The following is a 22,298-nucleotide window of genomic DNA, read 5'->3' as shown; positions in this document are numbered from 1 at the left end:
ACAGGGAATGTAAGAAACTTAATGCCAAGTCCAGTTAATTACCTGCCTAAGAACAAAAGCCGGCTTATTAAGGTAATTCCTTTGAAACTTAGGACAGGAGAAACAAAAACATGTTTTAATTCCTGTAAAGCCTTGTCCTTAACCTGAAGAGATTTAAAAAAAAAAAATCAGCAGCAGCTGTACCAAATAAGTGTTTGTTATCTAGAGGAGCATCCATCAACTTATCCCGAATATCATCAGGCAAAGGCTGAAGCCACAGCCAGTAATGTCTCATCACAGAGCCAAAACAGCAGCTCTAGAAGCATCTGCTGCATCATAACTGTACTTAATAAAATGGTGAGTCACCTGAGAAGAAGTCCCCAACAAGGAGAGAGCAGAAGTCTTACTCTCAGAATCAGGAAGGTCAGAAATTATCTGACAGGCCTGAGAAAGAAGAGTCAAAATATATTTTGACATATGGGTCTAATAACTGACAGCCGTAAAAGCAAAGGTAGCAGAGGTGTAAATCTTCTTACTTAGCCTTTCCATAGTCCTGTCGTTATCAGAAAGAAGAAGCTTTGTAGAAGGCAGTAACAGACGAGCACCACAAAGAGGTCAACTGAAGGACATCTATATAAGAAACTTAAAGTCCTCAAGCACCCTACAAAACCCATCAATTTTTGGGGGGCAGAGGGCTGGGAGTCTGGAGCCTGAGACCCAGTAGAAAAGGCATCCAACAAGGCAGCCAAAACAGGAGGGACAGCAGCAAAGAAGTGGGGGTTAAGACATTATCAAAAGGTGGCATTCAGACTGGCAGCAAAGAAGTTCTGAGGATGGTACGTCCGGATGTCATTTATCTCCTACTCTGTACGCGTGGAGCATATGAAACATGGCCTAAAGGCTTTGGTATACAGGCCGGAAGTCGGGCCACCCTTGGCAGGGGATCTAGAAGGAATACTGCAACAGTGAAATGGAAGGAAATCTACAATTATATATGGTTGTGCACACTCCCATGAGGAGGGTGAAAGATATCTTCAGCTCACAGGCAGTAGCCAACACATATTAGAGTTCAACAAATGACACCAAAAGACTTGGGGGGGGGGGGGCATCTGTAACATTAAGGAAAGTGCTGTCTCTACACTTAAAACTGGCCATCAGCAATGCTGGTTCTCACCAATGTCTGAGCCAAGACAATATCCTTGTTGAAATAAAAATTAATTCAACAGGCTCTTGTCAGCTGTTCCAGACTGGCAGTAGATATAAGAAAGTTTGGACCTTGTTTGCAACATGGGTATATGGGGAAGAGGCACACAGAAGACAAAGGTCAGAATGCACGGTGTAATACAACACAAAGATACAGCCATTAAATGTTTTCACACCACATATCAGTATCCAGACACCTCCTCCCTCCAACAAGTAAAGCTGCTGCTAATAAGGACATGGACATTGCAATCAACAAGTTGCAGTAATGCCCAGTCTAAACATAAAACAATTCTAAAGCAGAATGAACAGCATATCAGATTGAAAAAAATAACTAAACAGAACAAATTAAATAAAAAATAACTAAAACAGAACAAATTAAATAAAAAGCTCTGTTTAACAGATCATGCGTATCATTACTTCAAACCAACATGAACTGCAAGGCTCAAGCAAAAACATAAATGCAAACAATTATTTTAGCTTTTTTTGAATTGCAATTATCAGTTAAGCTGTGAAAACACTACACAGAAACAAAATTAAGAGAAGCAATTGCCCCTCATCTATTCAAAAGCCAGCATGTGTGACAACAGTAACAGTACCTGTCAAATGAAACAAGCTGTTCATCTTTGTGACTGTCTTCATTCTGGGGAGGAAAAACATTGTGGGATAAGAAATGTATATGCAGCAAAAACATGCTAATACTACTATTCAAAGACATCTTTAATACGGTTCATATTCTTAATATAAATTACTTATAAGAATCTGCTTTCCTATCATTGCCTAAGTTCAGGGGGTTCTGCTATCCCTTTCCAAGAGCACATCAACTTCAAAGAAACTTCACTATTACTACTGCTACCACAACCAAACGGATTAGTCAGCCACTACTTCACTGAAAATTTTATCTCATCATATCTTGACATATGGGTCTGATAATTGACAGCCCTAAAAGCCAAGGTAGAAGAGGTAGGAAACTTCTTATCTAGCCTTTCCATAGTCCTGCCGTCTTGTGGATCAAAAAGTATGACAAACCTGTTAGGAGATATAATGCATTACCTATAAGCAGCACTCCACTGGGTTGTTCCATCACTCCAAAAGTAAGAATTACATCCAAATGGAGGTATAAGAAAAAAAAAAAAAACTTGTGATGTATGAAGCAATAATTGTGGTGCCTCAAAGTCCTGGGAGGTACAAAAAAGAAACAAGCGAAAATCTCAAAGCCACCAGTCAGGACAACAGATGAAGCCATTGCTGGAGTAATTTGAAAACTCCACTTCTAATGCAGCAACAAAAATAAAAAAAGCAAAAGCCCTAACAAAACACTGACAGAATTGCAGTTGAAGTCTGTGATCGGAATGAAAAGTACTAGATTTCAACTCTTCTCTAGACATTCAGATTATACAGTGGCAACAGAAAAACAGAATGAAGTACTGGTCCAGACAGTGACTAGGTTTAGAGGAAACACTTGATAGCCTTCTGAAAAGCAAATAGATTTGCAAAACACAGTTCAGAAAAATATGTCTGGATAATGGACATCCCAAAAAGAATGAAGGACCAAAACTGCCTGCATGCTGCATGGCAGCATTTAGCAAAATGGTCTAGACAGCCACAGAAGCAACCTATGAATACAGCAGACATGCAGGGTATTTGTTACAGAAAGGCTGTTCAGCAACAAGGGAACAAAGACTCATCATTGACGATATTTCAGCACTTTTCTACTAATAAAAGAAAAATCCACTAAGTTCTGGGTGGAAGATCATCACATACATACTGAATAGAATTTTCTTTTAATAACTGGGCAGATGCACTTACCTTTCTACAGCAGTACACTTTGGCCTCAGAGGTAGAATGCAAAGAAGGTCATGCAGTTGTCACAGGGAGTAAATGAAAGCCACCAAATTTTTTGAGAGAAAGTCAAGTTATATGGCAACCCACTCCTATATTTGTATCAAGCTTAAATGCTAATCAGAGAAATTTAATTGCTTAATGAATCCTTCATTATAACAGTTAATTCTGCAAAGGCAATAGAAGGAATAAGCAGTCTTAACTGTATTTTCTTTTTCTTCTTCTTCATACTATTAACTCTTCTCACAAACATATTGGTGTCTAGTCTCTTTCTGGCAAACTCCTAAGGAGGACAAGAATATGCCTATGCTTGCCTTAGAAGCAGTAAGGTGACCCCAGAATTTGTCTATCAGAACATGGGGCCAATGGATACAGTACAACACAGAAAAAAAGTATCAACTATCGGAGATTAAACAAAAGTTATTTATTCGCCATAACAACAGAACTGTGTTATCTTCTTTTTGTCTTGTTCAACATATGGGTTGTTTGATCCATCTGGATCTGGGTCTATATTACGTCGAACTCACACGAGTTCGAACATTGTAATATCGAACCGTAAGGTTCGAAATCCAATAAAACGAAAAAGTACAGGTGTGTACACTTACCATAAATGTAGATGTTCGAGTGTAATCACTGTTGCAGTCACTACATTTGGGTAATCTGCTGGCAGGTTGCCCGCAGTCTGCCTGAATTCCAAAGTCTTGGGTCCTGCGTCAGTTGCGGTCTCCTCTTCCATGACATCAGGACAACAGGGGTATAAAACAAGCAGCAGACACCATTTTCTTTAGTTTTTCTTACCCCAGATGTCAGGTGTCCCCAAAAAGCGGGTAAAGTACAGTTGTGTACACTTACCATAAATGTAAACGTTCGAGTGTATTCAGTGTTGCAGTCATTACATTTGGGTAATCCTGCTGGCAGGTTGCCCTCAGTCAGCCTGAATTCCAAAGTCCTGGGTCCTGCGTCGGCTGCTGTCGCTCCTCTGACATCAGGTTGTCAGGGGTATAAAAGATGCGGCCGACGCCATTTTCTTTAGTTTTTCTTGCTCCAGATGTCAGGTGCCCCCTAAAAGGGTAGCCAAAATTTATTATATATATATATATATATATATATATATATATATATATATATATATATATATATATATATATATATATATATATATATATATATATATATATATATATATATATATATATCTCATATATTATATATATATATATGAGAAATACATGCATCAATATAAACTTTACCTTCATCTACAAGCAAATACACCACATATGTTGTATAAATCAGAGAAGGAAAGAAGTTCCATCAGAAGAAAAAAGGGGGATGGTGGGAGGGTAACCTGGACTGCAACAGTGAATACACTCCAACATCTACATTTATGGTAAGTGTGCACAACTGTACTATATTCTTCGTGTTTCACTGTTGCAGTCATTACATTTGGGTAGAGTCCCCAAAGCTATGGATGGGAGGCTGGAGCTAAACAGCATTAGGAGCGGCTATAAGGCCCTGCAGAACTGCAGTGGCAAAGCCTGCCCTGGATTTAGAGCTGAGTGGTAGATGACAGTGCTTTGCTAAGGTGTGCACTGAACTCCAAGTACCAGCCTCTAAAATGTCCTTGGTTGGTACTCCCCTGAGAAAGGCTGCTTAAGTGGCTGCAGCTCTGGTTGAATGTGGCCCAAGGCCCTCGGGCACTGGCTTGCCATGGTGTAAGTAGCAGAAACTAATGCAGTGGCCTATTCACTTTTAAATTGTCTGCTTTGAGATGGCCTTTCCTTGTGATCCTGCAGCATATGCCACTAGTAATTGCTCTGTCTTTCTGAAAACTTTGGTTCTATCCAAGTAAAATCTAAGCAGTCTGTGTACGTCCAAAGAAAGCAGAATTCTCTCCCCCTTGTTCTGTGGATTTGGATAAAAAGTTGGCAGATGAATAGTTTGGTTAAGAGCCACACTGGACACCACCTTAGGCATAAATGTGGGGTTTGTCCTCAGAAAGACCCTGTCTGGATAAAAAATGATAAAAGGTTCCACAGCCATGAGTGCCTGTAGCTCTGAAACTAGTCTTGCAGAAGTTATTGCTAGAAGCAAAGTTGCTTTCCAAGATAAAAACTTTATATCAGCAGTAGCAGCTGGCTCAAAAGGAGGCAGGGTGAGTTTTTCCAAGACATAGTTGGGGTCTCATGCAGGCATTGGTGATCTCGTTGGAGGCCTTACATTTTTGGCTCCTCTGAGGTACTGCTTTAATAAGGGATGAGAAAAGATTGGTGGCTCTGTATTGTAATGAGCCAAAATGGCAGAGGCATGAATTTTAATAGATGAAAAAGATAGGCCTTTGTCTAGCATCTCAGTTAAGTATTGCAAAATCGGAGGAATATTTGGCACAGCTGTATCAGTCCCTTGTGCTGGTTCCAAGCACAGAATCTCTTCCATTTTTCAGCATAAGATTTTCTAGTACTAGGACTTCTGGCTCCCAAAATGACATCCATCACAGCTTTACTGAGAGGTGTGTTTTGTATGACTACATTATCCGCCATGCTTCCAGGTTTTAAGTCCCGAGTTTGGCTGTGCAGGATCAGATTGTTTTGCTGGGACAGTAGATGAGGTATTTGAGGTAAGGTCCAAGCTGGGCATCAAGATAAGTTCCTTAGTATTGGATACCAGTATTGGCGGGGCCAGTCTGGGGCAATTAGCATCATCTTTGGCTTCTCCTGTCTGACATTTAGGAGTACCTCGGGTAGGAGAGGCAGTGGGGGAAAGGCATATATTGATAGGTTTTACCAGCTGAAAGATAGGGCATCCACTTTCCATGCTTGTCTGTGATAAATCCTTGTGCAGAATCTTTCTAGTTGGTAGTTGTGAGGGGAGGCATATAGATCTATGTCTGGGCATCCCCATTTCCTTGTTATCATGCTGAAGACTTGTGGATTCAGCTGCCACTCATGGGGATCCATGAGGTTTCTGCTTAGTTAGTCTGCCAGAGTAATTTTCCTTCCTGGCAGGAATTGTGCCTGCAGATGTACTTGGTAAGTCAATGCTGTGTCCCACAAAGTCATGGCTAGTCTGCAAAGGGGGTAAGAATGTGAGCCCCCCTGCTTGTTTATATACCACATGACCGTGGTGTTGTCTGTCTTTATCAGTAGTTGTCCTGGATGAAGTAGGTCCTTGAAAGCTGTCAGAGCATTTTGAACAGCTAGCATCTCTTTTTGATTGATATGTAGATGCATTTGGTTTAAGGCCCATGTGCCCTGAATGCATCTTCCTGCCATGTGGGCCCCCCCGGCATAATCTGATGCATCCGTTGTTAGTGTCTGCCTGGCTGGGGGTAATGTGAATGGCTGTCCCTTGTTTTAGTGACAAGCCTTTGCCCACCATCGAAACTCTTGTTGCATGCAGGGAATGAGAGTAATCATAGTTTCCAGTCTGTGGCAATGTTGAATCCAAACACTTTTTAGGTACCATTGTAGTTTCCTCATATGCAGTCTTGCATATGGAATTAGTAGGATGCAGGATGCCATGAAGCCCAAAGCCTGCAGAATTTTTCTTGCAGATAACTGGGCCTTTGTGCCAACATTTTGAAATAGGTAGTCAGTTGCATGAGATCAGCCATCTGGACAGCTGTATTTAAGCTTGCACCAAGGAATATTATCTCTTGAGAGGGTACTAGTTTTGATTTATTTTCGTTGACTGTGTACCCTAGACATGTTGGAAGTCTTTCCACAAATGCCAGATGCTGTAGAAGAATGTCCTTGTTCTCTGCTTGAATTAGACAGTCGTTCAAGTAAGGATATATTTGTATTCCTCTTTGTCTGCAAAATGCAATTACTGGTGCCAGGCACTTTGTAAAGACCCTGGGCGCAGGAGATAAGCCAAAGGCCAGTGCAGAGAATTGGTAATGCATTGTGTCAGCCTTGAATCTGAGGTATCTTCTGCATATTTGTCTGATTGGGACATGCAGGTATGCCTCTTTTAGGTCTAAAGTCACAAGCCAAGCATTCTTGCCCAGCATGGGCAGAAGTTGCTACAAAGCCAATATCTTGAATTTTGGTATATCCAGGAATGCGTTCAGAATAGATAGGTCCAGTATTGGCCTCCAGGCCTTGTCCTTTCTGGGTACCAAGAACAGTTGAGTAAAATCATTGACTCTGCTCTTGCTCTGGTACTTGTTGAATGGCCCCCATGTCCATGAGGGATGAGACTTATTTTTGTGCCTCTGCCCATTGATTTTTTTTTTTGGCAGATCTGATCAGCCGTTTGCCTTTTACAGGGAATGGAAATGGAACTTGTAGCCTTGTGACACGATATTTAGAACCCACTTGTCCTGTGTTATGATGTGCCAATTTTGAGAAAAAAGTGCTAATTTTCCTACTAAGGATGCTGCCAGGAGATAATTGCTTGGTGCAGGCAGGGGGAAGTCATTGGGACTGTTTCCTGTATGGCTGAGATTTGTCTTCTCCAACTTTGGAGGTAGGGGCACCCCATTGCTTTGACCTGTATGAACCTTGCACCTGGGATCTGCCTCTAGGGCATCTGGGTCTGCCCGACACAGGAAAGGACCAATTCTTTGGTAGCCAGTGTCTACTAAACCTAGGCGGCTGTACTTGTAAAACATCTTTGACAGTTTGCATAGATTTAGCTTTGTCCTCAGTTTTCTTTAACACCTCTTCTGCCTTCACACCAAATAAAGTATCATGCTGTAAAGGTGCATCTAATAATTTAACTGACATGATCAGGCAGATTTTGTTCCTTTAACCAAGCATGCCTCCTAATTACAGAACCCGTAACTGCAGCCCTGCAGGAGGCCTCCAAAGAATCAAAACCACATTGCAAAGTATGCTTTCCAACTTGTTTAGCTGCATGCAATAAATCTTGTATTTCCTTATTTTCTGCACATTCAGAGTTTAATAACATTTTCTGTTTAAGCAATGCCATGACATGTTGCTGATATTTGAGCATTTGAAACTGACAGTTTAAGGCCCTTATAGCCAAGGTAGCAGATGTGTATACCTTTTTTCCCCATCTATCCAGTGCCCTAGAATCTCTGTCAGAGGGGGTAAGCTTTTTGCAGTGGAAGCCTTAACTCCCTTGGGACCCTGTGAAATAGTTTCTGGGTCTGCAGCAGGGTTTTTAAAAAGGAATTTATGAGAGTCAGGAACCCTGTAATATCTTTCAGGCTTAGCAGCAGCTGGAGGTAACGTGTCATGGGAAAGACTGGACTCAAAAAAACACATCTACAATGTCTAACACAGGTGGAATGGCTAGTGGCCTGTGTTGAGGAAGTAAAAGGAAATCCCTGAGCCTCTTTTTAGATTCTGAAAAATCTTGGCCCTCCCAGTGGAAACGCTCCCTCATGGTATGCAAGGTTTCCCCAAAAGAATAGTCCTCTGCAGGAGAAGCTGAAGGTATAGATTCTTCGGCATCAGAATCCTCATAGGGGGGAACAGAATATTCCTGATCAGAAGAAATGGAAACCCGATCTGAAGATTCATAGTCAGTCTCTTGCCTAGGCCTCTTATCAGGAGGGGGATGGGAACCCGTGATCGAGGTAATCAAGTCTTCGGCCATTTTGAGCATCTGTTTTTTGGGCATAGAGGCCTGACCACGTGGCTCTTGAGTTTATTTATTTTATTTGTAGTTGGTTTACCAGGATGGTCCATTGGGCCAATGAACCCATTTTCAATGGAGTCCTGGGGAGAAAAGCTCCAATAACAATCTAGGTTACAATACTTTAAAGAATATATTTTTACAAGAGTTATAGTTTTGAGCAAGACATTTACAATTCAAACAGCAAACATTACAAATAATACACACTAGTGATGAGGATGAAGTTAAAACTAACAGGCAGTGGAACATTGCATATACAGCAGAGAGGCATTACTTTTTTGGAATATACAGTTCATAGTTACAGTCTGCTTCATTGTTTACAAATTGCACATAAGCAGTGACAGTTTGATGCATTTTTTACTACTAACATACAAGTACTGGAATATAAGCATATGGAGAGATGATAGAAGGAGAAGGTTTTTGATGAGTAATAGATTAAAGGAGAAAAGAGAGAGAGAGAGAAGGAATCCAAGGTGAAGGAATGAAGTGAAAAAGGAGTTTGTTATCCTTGGAATGAGGGGAACAGGAGTTTGTTTCTTTGCTTTAGAAGGTGCTTTAGTCTTTGCCCTTGAAGCTGAAGTCGGTTTAATATAAAGATGTTTAGGTCTGAATACACCCTCAGAAGCCGGTGCCTGCTTAGCGGCTCCGGACCCATCTGAAGGAATAGTATCTGAGGCTCCAATACCTTGAGTTTCCAGTGGCATGGCAGACTCCACGTGGGAGTCGGTAGCGGCCTGCGACTCTAAAGTAGCAGGTGTCAGGGCTGCGAAAGCCCCTCGCTGAGAACCGGCGACTGGCTTAGGAGAAGCTTCGTCGTCTGTTTTGCGCCTCGGTTGTCTATCTCTCTCCTTTACTTTGCGTTTTTTGTGAACTCCGGTAGTCGGATGGCTATCAGACGACATTTCTGGATAATTAAACAGTTGTCCAAAACAGTTTAAAGCAAAATCATACCGATGCTTAATAGTGCGTTGGTTAAATCTAGCACAAAACAGACAACCAGAAACGTGATCAGGGCCTAGGTAAGGAATACAGTGAGAATGAAAATCCTTATGAGGTATTTGCTTTCCACAAGAAATACAATTATTTACTTTTTCTGACATCGGTCTGGAGCAAGAAAAAAAGTTTCCCAAACGGGGTACTTAGCTTTATTGAAGACTTCGGGTCTGAAACTTGAACACGGAAACCTCAGGAGTCGGCCGACCGGCACTTGCGAAATGCTTCTGCTTCGGGCACCGAGCGGCAAGAAAGACTGAAGAAAATGGCGTCGGCCACATCTTTTATACCCCTGACGACCTGATGTCAGGGAAGGAACGACAGCAGCCGACGCAGGACCCAAGACTTTGAAATTCAAGCCGACTGAGGGCAACCTGCCAGCAGGATTACCCAAATGCAATGACTGCAAGAGTGAAACACGAAGAACATCCTCGACTGCAACAGTGAATACACTCAAACATCTACATTTATGGTAAGTGTACACAACTGCACTATATTCTTCGTGTTTCAGTGATGCAGTCATTACATTTGGGTAGAATCCCAAAGCTATGGTTGGGAGGCTGGAGCTAAACAGCATTAGGAGCGGCTATAAGGCCCTGCAGAACTGCAGTGGCAAAGCCTGCCCTGGACATGAGTAGAGTGGCAAATAATGCTTTGTAAAGGTGTGAACAGAACTCCAAGTAGCAGCCTCTAGAATGTCTTTGGTTGGTACTCCTCTGAGAAAGGCTGCTGAAGTAGCTGTAGCTCTGGTGGAATGAGACCCAATACCCTTGGCACAGGTTTACCATGGTGTAAGTAGCAGAACCGAATGCAGTGGCTTATCCACTTTGAAATAGTCTGCTTTGAAATAAGCCTTTCCTTCTAATCCTGCAGCATATGTCACTAGTAATTGCTCAGTTTCTTAGAGCTTTAGTTCTGCTCAAGTAGAATCTTAGCTGTCTGTGTACGTCCAAGGAATGCAGAATTCTCTCCCCCTTGTTCTGCAGATTTGGATAAAAGGTTGGCAGATGAATAGTTTGGTTAAGGGCCACAGTGGAAACCACCTTAGGCATAAATATTGGATTAGTCCACAGAGACACCCTGTCTGGGTAAAATATGATAAAAGGCTCCACAGCCATAAGAGCCTGTAGCTCTGAAACTCTTCTTGCTGAAGTAATTGCTAGTAGCAGAGCTGTTTTCCATGATAAGAACTTTATATCAGCAGTAGCAGCTGGTTCAAATGGAGGCAGGGTGAGCTTTTCCAACACATAATTGAGGTCCCATGCAGGAATTGGTGATCTTCTAGGAGGCCTTAAATTTTTTGGCTCCTCTAAGATACTGCTTTAGTAAAGGATGAGAAAAGATTGGTGGCTCTGTATTGTAATGAGCCGAAATGGCAGAGGCATGGATTTTAATTGATGAGAAAGATAAGCCTTTGTCAAGCATCTCAGTCAAGTATTGAAATATCCAAGGAATATTTGGTTCTGCTGAAATCAGTTCCTTGTGCTTTATTCCAAGCACAGAATCTCTTCCATTTATCAGCATACGATTTTCTAGTACTAGGCCTTCTGGCTTCCAAAATGACATCCATCACAGCTTTACTGAGAGGTGTTTGTGTAACTACATGATCAGCCATGCTGCCAAGTTCAGTATCTGGAGTTAATTGTGCAGGATCTGATCATTTTGCTGGGACAGTAGTTGACTTCTCTGAGGTAAGGTCCAAGCTGGGTATTGAGACAAGTTCCTTAGGATTGGGTACCAGTATTGGCGGGGCCAGTCCGGGGCAATTAGTATCATCTTTGGCTTCTTTTGTCTGACTTTTAGGAGGACCTTGAGAAGAAGAGGCAGTGGAGGAAAGGTGTAAACGGATAGGTTTTTCCAACTGAAGGATAGAGCGCCCACTTTCCATGCTTGTCTGTGATAAGTCCTTGTGCAGAATCTTTTCAATTGATAATTTTGAGGGGAGGCAAATAGATCTATGTTTAAGCTTCCCCATTTCTTTGAGCTTCCCCATTTCTTTGTTATGCTGAAGAATTGTGGATCTAGTTTCCACTCATGAGGATCCATAAGGTTTCTGCATAAATCATCTGCCAGAGGATTTTGCTTTCCTGGCAGAAATTGAGCTTGAACATATCTTTGGCAAGTCAAAGCAGTGTCCCATAGTGCCATGGCTAATCTGCAAAGGGGCTATGAGTGCCTGCCCCCCTGCTTATTTATATACCACATGATCGTGGTGCTGTCAGTCTTTATCAGTAGTTGTCCTGAATGAAGTAAGTCCTTGAAGGCTGTCAGGGAATTTTGAACAGCTAGCATCTCTTTCTGGTTGATATGTAGATGCATTTGTTTTGGGGTCCATATGCCCTGAATGCATCTTCCCGCCATGTGGGCCCCCCAGGCATAATCTGATGAGTCTGTTGTTAAGGTTCGTCTGGCAGGGGGAAGAGTGAAGGCCCGTCCCATGTTTTGGTGACATGCCTTTACCCACCACAGAAACTCCTGTTGCAGAGGCAGGGAATGAGAGCAATCATGGTTTCCAGATGGAAATCCTTATGAGGTATTTGTTTCCCCACAAGTAATATAATTATTAACTTTTTCTGACATTGGTATGGAGCAAGAAAAAAGTTTCCCCAACGGGGTACTTGGCTTTAGTGAAGACTTTGGTTCTGAAACTCAAACTCGAATATTTCAGAAGTCGGCCGACCGACACTTATGAAATGCTTCTGCTTCGGGCACCGTGCAGCAAGAAAGATTAAAGAAAATGGTGTCAGCTGCTTGTTTTATACCCCGACGACCTGACGTCATGAAAGAGGAGACAGCAACCAACGGAGGACCCAAGACTTTGGAATTCAGGCCGACTGAGGGCAACCTGCCAGCAGATTACCCAAATGTAATGACTGCAACAGTGAAACACGAAGAACATTACACAACGATTTTTTTTTCCCCGGGGGGGTCGCTCTTCCGTGAAAAAAAAAAACACAAAGTGGGGGGGTTTTGCCACCCACATCCCCCAATGTGGGGGGCTGTGCCACCCACACATTACTTAAATATGCCAACTCCGAGATCGCACCACAGTGGAGGAAATAGCAAAGCCCCAAAAACAGCCAACTGATTTTTTTTCCCTGGGAAAAAATTCGGTGTGCTGTGGCTTCACTATGTTTGTATTTTGGACATTTGGGTTCAATATTAAAAAGTTTGAACTTCTACAAGTTCGACGTAATATAGACCCTCTGGATCTGACTTCAGCACCTTATACCAAAACTTTGGATTAGCGAGCTTTGACTACTCCCCTAACAATTACCCTCTCCTGCCTGAACTACCTCAGACGGAGTTTGCTGGCTGACCATAAAAAAAAAAAATCAGTGTGAGAAAATATGAAAAATATATATCCATTTACATAATAGGAAAAAGTGAAAGAGTAAACACGAAAACGTGCAAGATGTATAAAGGTCCAAAGGAGATAGAATAGTTGTGTAAAATCTTACCATAACCACAGATGTCCTTCTCTTCAGTGCTGCAGAATGGAATCTGCAGCCTCAAGGCAACCCAACATCAGTCAGTATACAAAAGTCTTGTGCTACTGTAGGGTACGTGGGACGTCGCATGTAGGATGCTGTTGGACACAGGCCATGTATGCATGCACCATCCTCAAAACTGAATGCCCCAGGAGGAATGCCAGACTAAGGATACAAAAGGTCAATACATCCAAGCAAAACAACAGACCAGGGGAAGGATGCAGGGAGGGATAGAATACTGCAGCAGTGAAGAGAAGGACATCTACGGTTATGGTAAGATTTTACACAACTATTCTATGCCGTTCTGTTCACTTGCTGCAGTATTCTTAACCTGAGGGAGAGTGAAAAAGCTCAAGAAGGAAGGGAGGAGGAGGAGGAAAGAGCAGAGCAGCTCTCAATGAAGCCATGTAAAAGGGCTTTAGCAAACCCGGCATTGGATCTGAAAATGCCGTCCAGTTTGTACTGTTTGGTAAAGGTATGAAAAGAAGACCAGGTGGCTGCTTCAAGAATGGCACCATTATCCAAGCCCTGGAAGAATGCCTCAGAGGAAGCCACAGCCCTTGTAGAGTGGACTTTCATGGGTGAAGACAGTCTCTTTACATGGAGTCTGTAACAAAGGCAAATAGTCCGAAATCCAAGAAGAAATAGTCTGCTTGTAAAAGGGTAAACCCAGAGCCCTAGGATGAAAGCTCATAAACAGCTGATCAGATTTCCTGATAGGGTCTACTTAGACAAGACTAAAGCTAAGCTAAGCTGTCTGTGTACATCTAAGGAGTGTAATACCTTCTCACTGGGGTTTTGTGAAGAAGAGAAGGTAGGTAGGTAAACTGAATAGATTGGTTAAGAGATCACTCATTAACCACTTCTGGCATTAAGGAAAGACTTGTTCTCAAGGATACCTTATCCTTATGAAATACCAAGAAGGGGGTCACCGCCATAAATGCTTGAAGCTCAGACACCCTTTTAGCTGAGATCAAGACCACTAGTAAAACAATTTTCCAAGAGGAATGGTTGAGGGAGGATGAGGATGCGGGCTCAGTTTTTCTAGGACAAACATGAAGGTCCCAAGGAGGAAGAATAGGTTTCCTGGGAGGCAATGTGAAGGACGCCCTTAAGGAATTGTTTCACCTTGAATCTGGATGCTAGAGGGGGAGAAAGAGGCAGAAATGGCTGAGGTGTGCTTTGACATAGGAGCAAGCCAAGCCAGCAGAGAGCAATTCACACAAGTAATACAGAACCACTGGGATTCCCACTGCTATTGGGTCTTGGTGAAAATCTTTTCCACGTGCAAATATAAGACTTTCTTGCGTTGGGTTTTCTGGCCTACTGCAAAAACCTGAGCACATCCTCAGAGACTAGGTATCTGAAGGGGATTAAAATTCTATCAACCACCGTCAGCTGTAGGTGTGGGTGTATAGGGATCCTTTGTTCTGTGCGGAGTAAGTCCTCTCTGTGGGGTAACTTGTGGTGATGGCCCTTGTCTAAATGGAGGAGGAGGAGGAGGAGGAGAAGTACAGTTTTGTACCTACCATAAATGTAGATGTTAGAGTGTTCACACTGCTGCAGTCATCTCACTTGGGTTATCCTGCCGTCAGGCGGCCCCTGCAGTCAGCCCGAGTTCCAAAGTCTTGGTCCGGCGTCGGTTGATGTCACTTCTTCCCTGATGTCAGTGCGCCAGGGGTATACAAGATGCATCGGATGCCATTTTCTTCAGTTTTTCTTGCCCCAGATGTCAGGTGCCCCCAATAGGTAGGCAATACATATTGCTATATAAAAATATACACATAAAAATAAAACAATACCTTCAGTCACAAGCAAATACACCACAGAGGTTGTATAGGATAGAAAGGTATAGATAAGTCCAGCTAGTTCAGAGGGGATGGAGGGAGGGTAATCTGGACTGCAGCAGTGTGAACACTCGAACATCTACATTTATGGTAGGTACAAAACTGTACTATGTTCATCGTGTTACACTGCTGCAGTCATCACACTTGGGTTGAATCCCAAAGCTAAGGATGGGTGGTGGAACTAAACAGGGTTTGGAGAAGCTAGTAGGCCCTGCAGAACTGCAGTGGTAAAGCCAGCTCTGGTTTTAGAATATAGAGGTAAGTGATAGTGCTTGGTGAAGGTGTGTACTGAACTCCAAGTTGCAGCCTCCAAAATATCCTTGATTGGTACCCCTCTGAAGAAGGCTGTTGATGTTGCGGTAGCCCTGGTGGAATGGGGCCTGATGTTACCAGGCACAGATTTCCCATGGTGTGTGTAGCAGAAATGGATACAATGTCCTATCCATTTTGAAATTGTCTGTTTTGAGATAGCTTTTCCTTGAGATCCTGCAGCATAGGATACAAAGAGCTGGTCAGTTTTTCTGAAAGCCTTAGTTTTATCCAAGTAGTAACGTAATTGCCTGTGAATGTCCAAAGAGTGTAGGAGCCTTTCCCCTTTGTTCTGGGGGTTTGGATAGAAGGTGGGCAAATGAATGGTTTGGTTTAGGGCCACACTAGATACCACCTTTGGCATAAAGGAAGGGTTAGTCCGTAAAGTGAGACTGTCTTGATGACAAATGATGAAAGGCTCCACTGCCATTAGGGCCTGTAGTTCCGAGACTCTTCGTGCTGAAGTTATTGCTAGCAGCAGGGCAGTTTTCCATGACAGAAACTGTAGATCAGCTGTGAAAGCTGGTTCAAAGGGTGGAAGTGTAAGCTTTTCCAAAACAAAGTTGAGATCCCAAGTTGGTGTTGGTGCTATCCGGGGCAGTCTTATGTTCTTAGCCCCTCTGAGGAACTGTGTTAGTAATGGATGTGAAAATATAGGATGATCCGTGTTGTATTGAGCTGAAATAGCGGAGGCGTGGATCTTAATAGATGAGAAGGAAAGTCCTTTGTGCAACATCTCAGTTAATTATTGAAGAACCTGAGGAATATTTGGGACAAGGGGATTTTGGCCTTTAGCCTGGTTTCCAGGCGCAGAATCTTTTCCATTTGTCTGAATAGACTTTCCTGGTGCTGGGCCTCCTGGCCTCCAGAATGACGTCCATCACAGCTTTAGAGGGAAGTGTTGACTGGTTGTTTAGGCAATTTGCCATTCAGCCAGATTTAAAGTCTTGAGCTGGCTGTGTAGAATCTGAATGTTTTGCTGAGTGAGCAGGTGAGGAATTGGGCCTTGAGCCATGTTCCTTAGTATTGGATACCAGTGTTGGCATGGCCAGTCTGGAGCAATGAGTATCATTTGTGGCCTCTCTAATCTGGCTTTCAGCAGCACCTTTGCCAGAAGAGGCAGTGGAGGAAAGGCATACACTGTCAATGTTTTCCAACTGAATGAGAGTGCGTCCACTTTCCAAGCTAGTGTGTGGTATGTCCTTGTGCAGAATTTCTGTAGTTGGTAGTTTTGGGGGGAAGCAAACAGATCTATGTCTGGGCTCCCCCCATTTTTGAGTTATCATTGCAAATACTTGTGGATCTAGTTTCCACTCGTAAGGATCAGTGATGTTTCTGCTTAGATAGTCTGCCAGTGTGTTTTTCTTTCCTGGCAGGAGTTGTGCTTGTAGTTGAACTTGGTAGGTCAGTGCTGTGTTCCACAAGGTCATTGCTTGTCTGCATAGGGGGTAGGAGTGTGTGCCCCCTTGCTTGTTTATGTACCACATCACTGTGTTGTCCATCTTTATTAGGAGTTGTCCTGGATGTAGGAGGTCCTTGAAAGCTGTTGGGACATTTTGTACAGCTAGCATCTCTTTTTGATTGATATGTCGATGCCTTTGGTTTGCAGACCATTTGCCCTGAATACACTGTCCTGCCATGTGTGCTCCCCAGGCATAATCCGATGCATCTGTTATAGTTTGCCTGGCTGTGGGTAAGGTAAAAGGCTGACCCTTGTTGAGGTGACATGCCTGAGCCCACCATAGAAACTCCTATTGAAGGCAGGGAATGAGTGGAATTATTGTTTGCAAGCTGACTGTGTTGGGTCCATATGCTTTTCAGATACCATTGTAATTTCCTCATATGCAGTTTTGCAAATGGTATTAGTAGTATGCAAGATGCCATGAATCCCAAGGCCTGCAGAATTTTTCTTGCAGGGAGTTGGGTCTTTGTTGCCATCATTTTGAAGTATTGAGTGAGTTGTCCTTGCTTGTCCGGCATGAGATAAGCTATCTGGGCCGTTGTATTTAAGCTGGCACCCAGGAATATTATGTTTTGTGAGGGCACTAGTTTTGACTTCTTTTCGTTTACTGTGTACCCTAGGCAATTTAGTAGGTTTTTGACAAAGGCCAGATGCTTTAATAGAATGTCCTTGCTTTCTGCTTGAATAAGGCAGTCGTCCAGGTATGGATATATCTGAATCCCTCTGTCTGCAGTATGCAATTACTGGTGCCAGGCATTTTGTGAAGACCCTGGGTGCAGTAGATAAGCCAAAGGGCAGTCCAGAGAATTGGTAATGGGTTGAAACTGCAATAAATAGGAGGTATCGTCTGCAATTTTGTCTGATAGGGACATGCAGGTATGCCTCCTTGAGGTCCAACGTTACTAGCCAAGCCTTCTTGCCCAGCATGGGAAGAAGTTGCTGCAGTGTTAGCATCTTGAATTTGGGTACTTCCAGGTATGCGTTTAGAATTGAGAGGTCCAGAATGGGTCTCCAGGCTTTGTCCTTTCGGGGAACTAGAAACGGTTCTGAGTAAAATCATTGTCCTTGCTCCTGTGTAGGAACCTGTTGAATGGCTCTCATGTCCATGAGAGCTGAAATTTGCTTTTGAGCCTCTGCCCATTGATTTGGTGGCCGGTTTGGCATTCCTTTTATCCTTGGCACAGTGTGAAAGTGGAATATGTATCCTTGAGATACAATATTTAGGACCCATTTGTCTTTTGTGATGTGCCAATTGTCTGCAAAAAGTGCTAGTTTTCCCCCCAAGGGAGCTGCCAAGAGGGTTTTGCTTGGTAGTCTGAGGGGTAAGTCATTGTGTCTGTCTTCTGGTAGTTTGAGACCTGTCTTCTCCTTTTTGGGTTGTGGCACTCCATTGTCGAGGCTGGTAAGAGCCTTGAGGCTGGCCTCTGCCTCTTGGGCGTCTGTATCTGCCCCTCTGTGGTCTGGCAGAAGCTGGAAAGGACCAGTTTTTGGTTGGCCAATTTCTGCTGAAACGAGGGGGATGAACCTGTAAGAAATCCTTGACCGTCTGCATAGATTTTGCCTTATCCTCCATTTTCTTTAAAACAACTTCTGCTTTTCCACCAAATAAAAAGTACAGTTTTGTACCTACCATAAATGTAGATGTTCGAGGATCCACATTGCTGCAGTCCTAACTATTGGGGGTAGTCCGCTGTCCAGTCGGCCCGAATACCAAAGTATATGGCTGACGTCGGTCAGGGCGCATTAGACTGACGTCAGTACGTCAGGGTACTAATGCGCATGACCGACGTCATATCCTCAGTCTTTTCTTGCCCCAGATGTCAGAAGACCCTGAAAAGATAAGGCCAAAACCAAAAACTCCAAACATACCTGCACCAAAAATATGTACAATATATACAAAATTACTAGAATATAACCTCACCTACACAACCACCCCTAAACACAGAGGGGAAGGAGGGAGGGTAAATTGGACTGCAGCAATGTGGATCCTCGAACATCTACATTTATGGTAGGTACAAAACTGTACTATGTTCTTCATTCCACATTGCTGCAGTCCTAACTATTGGGTAGAATCCCAAAGCAGAGGTAAGGGAGGCTGGCAAATCATAAGGAAGCAGGAACTGACAACATGCCTTGCAAAATAGCTGTGGCAAAACCAGCCCTAGATTTAGAGTAGAGAGGAAGGTGATAATGCTTAGAGAAAGTATGCACTGAACTCCAAGTAGCTGCCTCTAAAATATCCTTAGTTGCCACCCCCCTTAGAAATGCTGTTGAAGTGGCAGTAGCCCTAGTGGAATGAGGCCTAATCCCAACTGGAATCTCCTTGCCATGATGGGAATAACAAAATGCAATGCAAAACCCAATCCACCTAGAAATAGTTTGTTTTGACACAGGCTTGCCCTGCGAACCCAAAGCAAAAGAAACAAACAACTGCTGAGACTGCCTAAAATCCTTAGTCCTGCTCAAATAATAACGCAACTGCCTGTGTACATCTAAAGTGTGCAAAATCTTTTCCCCTTTATTTTGAGGATCTGCATAAAAAGTAGGCAAATGAATAGTTTGGTTTAAAGCCACACTAGAAACCACCTTAGGCATAAAGGAAGGATTAGTACGTAATGATACCCTATCCTTATGGAAAATCAAAAAAGGCTCAACCGCCATAAGGGCCTGCAATTCAGAAACCCTTCTTGCAGAAGTAATGGTCAACAAAAAAGCAGTCTTCCATGATAAGTATTTCAATTCAGCAGTAGCCGCAGGCTCAAAAGGTTGTAGAGTAAGTTTCTCCAACACAAAATTGAGATCCCAAGCAGGAGTAGGAGCTCTACGTGGGGGCCTTATATTCTTTGCCCCTCTAAGAAATTGCTTGAACAAAGGATGCGAAAACAATGGTGGGTCACAATCATAGTGAGCTGAAATTGCTGCAGCATGAATCTTAATGGAAGAGAAAGACAAACCTTTGTCCAATAACTCAGTAAGATATTGAAGAGCCACACTCAAATTAGGCTCAGAAATCTCCAAATTGTTTGCTGCACTCCAAAATAAAAATCTCTTCCATTTTTCTGCGTACACTTTCCTTGTACTAGGTCTCCTGGCTTCCATAATCACATTTAAAACTTGTTGAGGAAGTTGAGACCTGCTGTCTTTCAAAACAGAATATGCCAGGCTGTTAGATGAAGAGAGTGAAGCTTGACATTGAGCAGGTGACAGTCCCTCTGAGACAACAGGTGTGGAATCAAGGGTAAAGGCCATGGAGGCTTCCTTACCAGACTCCTCAGTAATGGGTACCAGTGCTGTCGAGGCCAATCTGGAGCTATTAAAATCATCCTTGGCTTGTCTTGTCTGACCTTTAGAAGCACCTTTGGGAGAAGAGGCAGAGGGGAAAAAGCATACACATGAAGATTTTTCCAACTGAAAGAAAGAGCATCCACTTTCCAAGCTGTGTGATGAAACCTCTTTGTGCAAAACTTTGGCAGCTGGTGGTTTAGTGGAGAAGCGAACAGATCTATGTCTGGAGTTCCCCATGACACTGTCAATTTTTGAAATACATGAAGATCCAGTTTCCACTCGTGGGGATCCATGATTTGTCTGCTTAACACATCTGCTAAGGAGTTCTGTGCTCCCGGCAGAAACCTTGCCTGAAGAGTTAGTTGCAAGCTGAGCGCAGTCTCCCATAAAATCATTGCTTGCCTGCACAATGGGTAAGAATGTGTTCCCCCTTGTTTGTTGATGTACCACATGACAGTTGTGTTGTCTGTTAGAATCAACACCTGCCCTGGAAGAAGTAACTCCTTGAAAGCCATTAATGCAAACTGGACTGCTAACATCTCTTTCATGTTGATATGTAGATGCTGTAGTCTGGCAGGCCACTTGTCTTGTATCCACTTTCCATTTAGATGAGCTCCCAAGCAATGTCTGAGGCATCTGTCGTTAGAATCTGACTCGCCTCTGGCCGGGTCACAGAGTCCCTTGTTTAGGTGACATTCCTGAGCCCACCACAAAAATTCCTTTTGAATGCAAGGTATTATTTGAATGACAGTGTCCAAATCCTGGCAGTGCTGTGTCCATACATTTTGAGATACCATTGCAGCTTCCTCATATGCAGTTTGGCATTGGGAAGCACCAGAATACAAGATGCCATGAACCCTAAGGCTTGAAGGACTGTCCTTGCAGTCAGCCCGGACTGAAGAGATAGTTGATGGAAGTAACTGGAAAGATTCTTTTGTTTGTCCGGGGTTAAAAAGGCCATCTGGGCTGCTGTATTCAGTCTCACACCCAGAAAGCACATGTCTTGAGAGGGTACTAGACTGGACTTTATTTCGTTCACAGAATACCCTAGGCATCTTAGCACTGCTATGACATAATCCAAATGCTGTAGAAGGACTCCTTTTCTTGAGCTAGAATCAGGCAGTCGTCCAAGTAAGGATAGATTTGAATTCCTTTTAGCCTGAAGTAAGCTATCACTGGAGCCAGAACCTTTGTGAATACTCTGGGCAGTGGATAAGCCAAAGGGCAATGCAGAGAACTGATAATGAGAATTTCCAGCTCGAAAACGCAGATACTTCCTGCAACTTAGTCTTATAGGCACATGAAGGTAAGCTTCCTTGAGATCTAAAGTTACCATCCAGTGATCTTTGCCCAGCAGAGGTAAAAGCTGTTGTAACGTCAACATTTTGAACTTGGGAATGTCCAGATAAGTGTTGAGGATAGATAAATCCAAAATTGGTCTCCACGTGTTCCCCTTTTTCGGTACTAGGAACAGGCGAGAATAAAATCCTAGGCCCCTTTCTGGCACAGGAACTGGCTGAATGGCCCCTATTTGGAGCAACAGATAAATTTACTTGTGAGCCTCTTTTCTTTGTAGAGGAGGAATGTCTGGCATGCCTTTGAAAGGAGGCAAGGTATGGAAATAAAACCTGTAACCGTGGTGAATGATATCCAGAACCCATCTGTCTTGGGTAATTAAATCCCAATTTTCTTTGAAAAGAGACAGCCTTCCTCCCAAAGGTGCTGCCAGGCGAGAATGTACTGGCAGCTGAAAAGGCAGGTCATTGTGTCTGCTTACGAAAGGACTGACCCCTGCCCTCACCAGAAGTCTGAGCAGGGGAACTCCCTGTCCTAGGCCTAAAGAACCTTGAGCTCTGCCCCTACCACGTCTAGACCTACCCCTAGACTGGGAATCATAAGCAGGATAAGTCCATCCCTTAGTAGGCCAATTTCTACTAAACTTGGAGGCTGCACCTGCAAAAATCCTTAACAGTTTGCATAGACTTAGCCTTGTCCTCCATTTTCTTTAAAACTGCTTCCACAGGCGAACCAAACAACACATCAGACTGCAAAGGAGCATCCAAAATCCTTGTTTTAACATGCTCAGCTAAATTCTGATCTCTCAACCAGGCATGCCTACGAAGAACAGAACCAGTGGCAGCCACCCTCGAGGAGGCCTGCACAGCATCAAAACCACACTGCAAGGAATGTTTACCCACCTGTTCAGACACATGAACTAAATCCTGCAACTCTTTACACTCAATACCTTCAGCCAGAGCATCCACCTTAGATTTCAATTGTGAAAGG

At 43.2% G+C, this 22,298-nt stretch overlaps 1 protein-coding gene across 2 annotated transcripts in view; it reads right to left on the bottom strand.

The window, feature by feature from the left end:
- STX12 (syntaxin 12) overlaps window positions 1–22,298 on the bottom strand; it is a 471,540-nt gene that overhangs the window by 202,071 nt on the left and 247,171 nt on the right. For both annotated transcript variants that reach the window (XM_044084824.1, XM_044084825.1), the window contains exon 6: window positions 1,779–1,822. In XM_044084824.1, coding sequence (XP_043940759.1) covers window positions 1,779–1,822 — 44 coding nt within the window. The remainder of the gene's footprint in view (window positions 1–1,778; window positions 1,823–22,298) is intronic.

The sequence above is a fragment of the Protopterus annectens genome, chromosome 1.part1 (genome assembly GCF_019279795.1).
Source record: "Protopterus annectens isolate FY-2018-M chromosome 1.part1, PAN1.0, whole genome shotgun sequence".
Taxonomy (NCBI): Eukaryota; Metazoa; Chordata; order Ceratodontiformes; family Protopteridae; genus Protopterus; species Protopterus annectens.
This window is presented reverse-complemented; position numbering and strand designations above follow the sequence as displayed.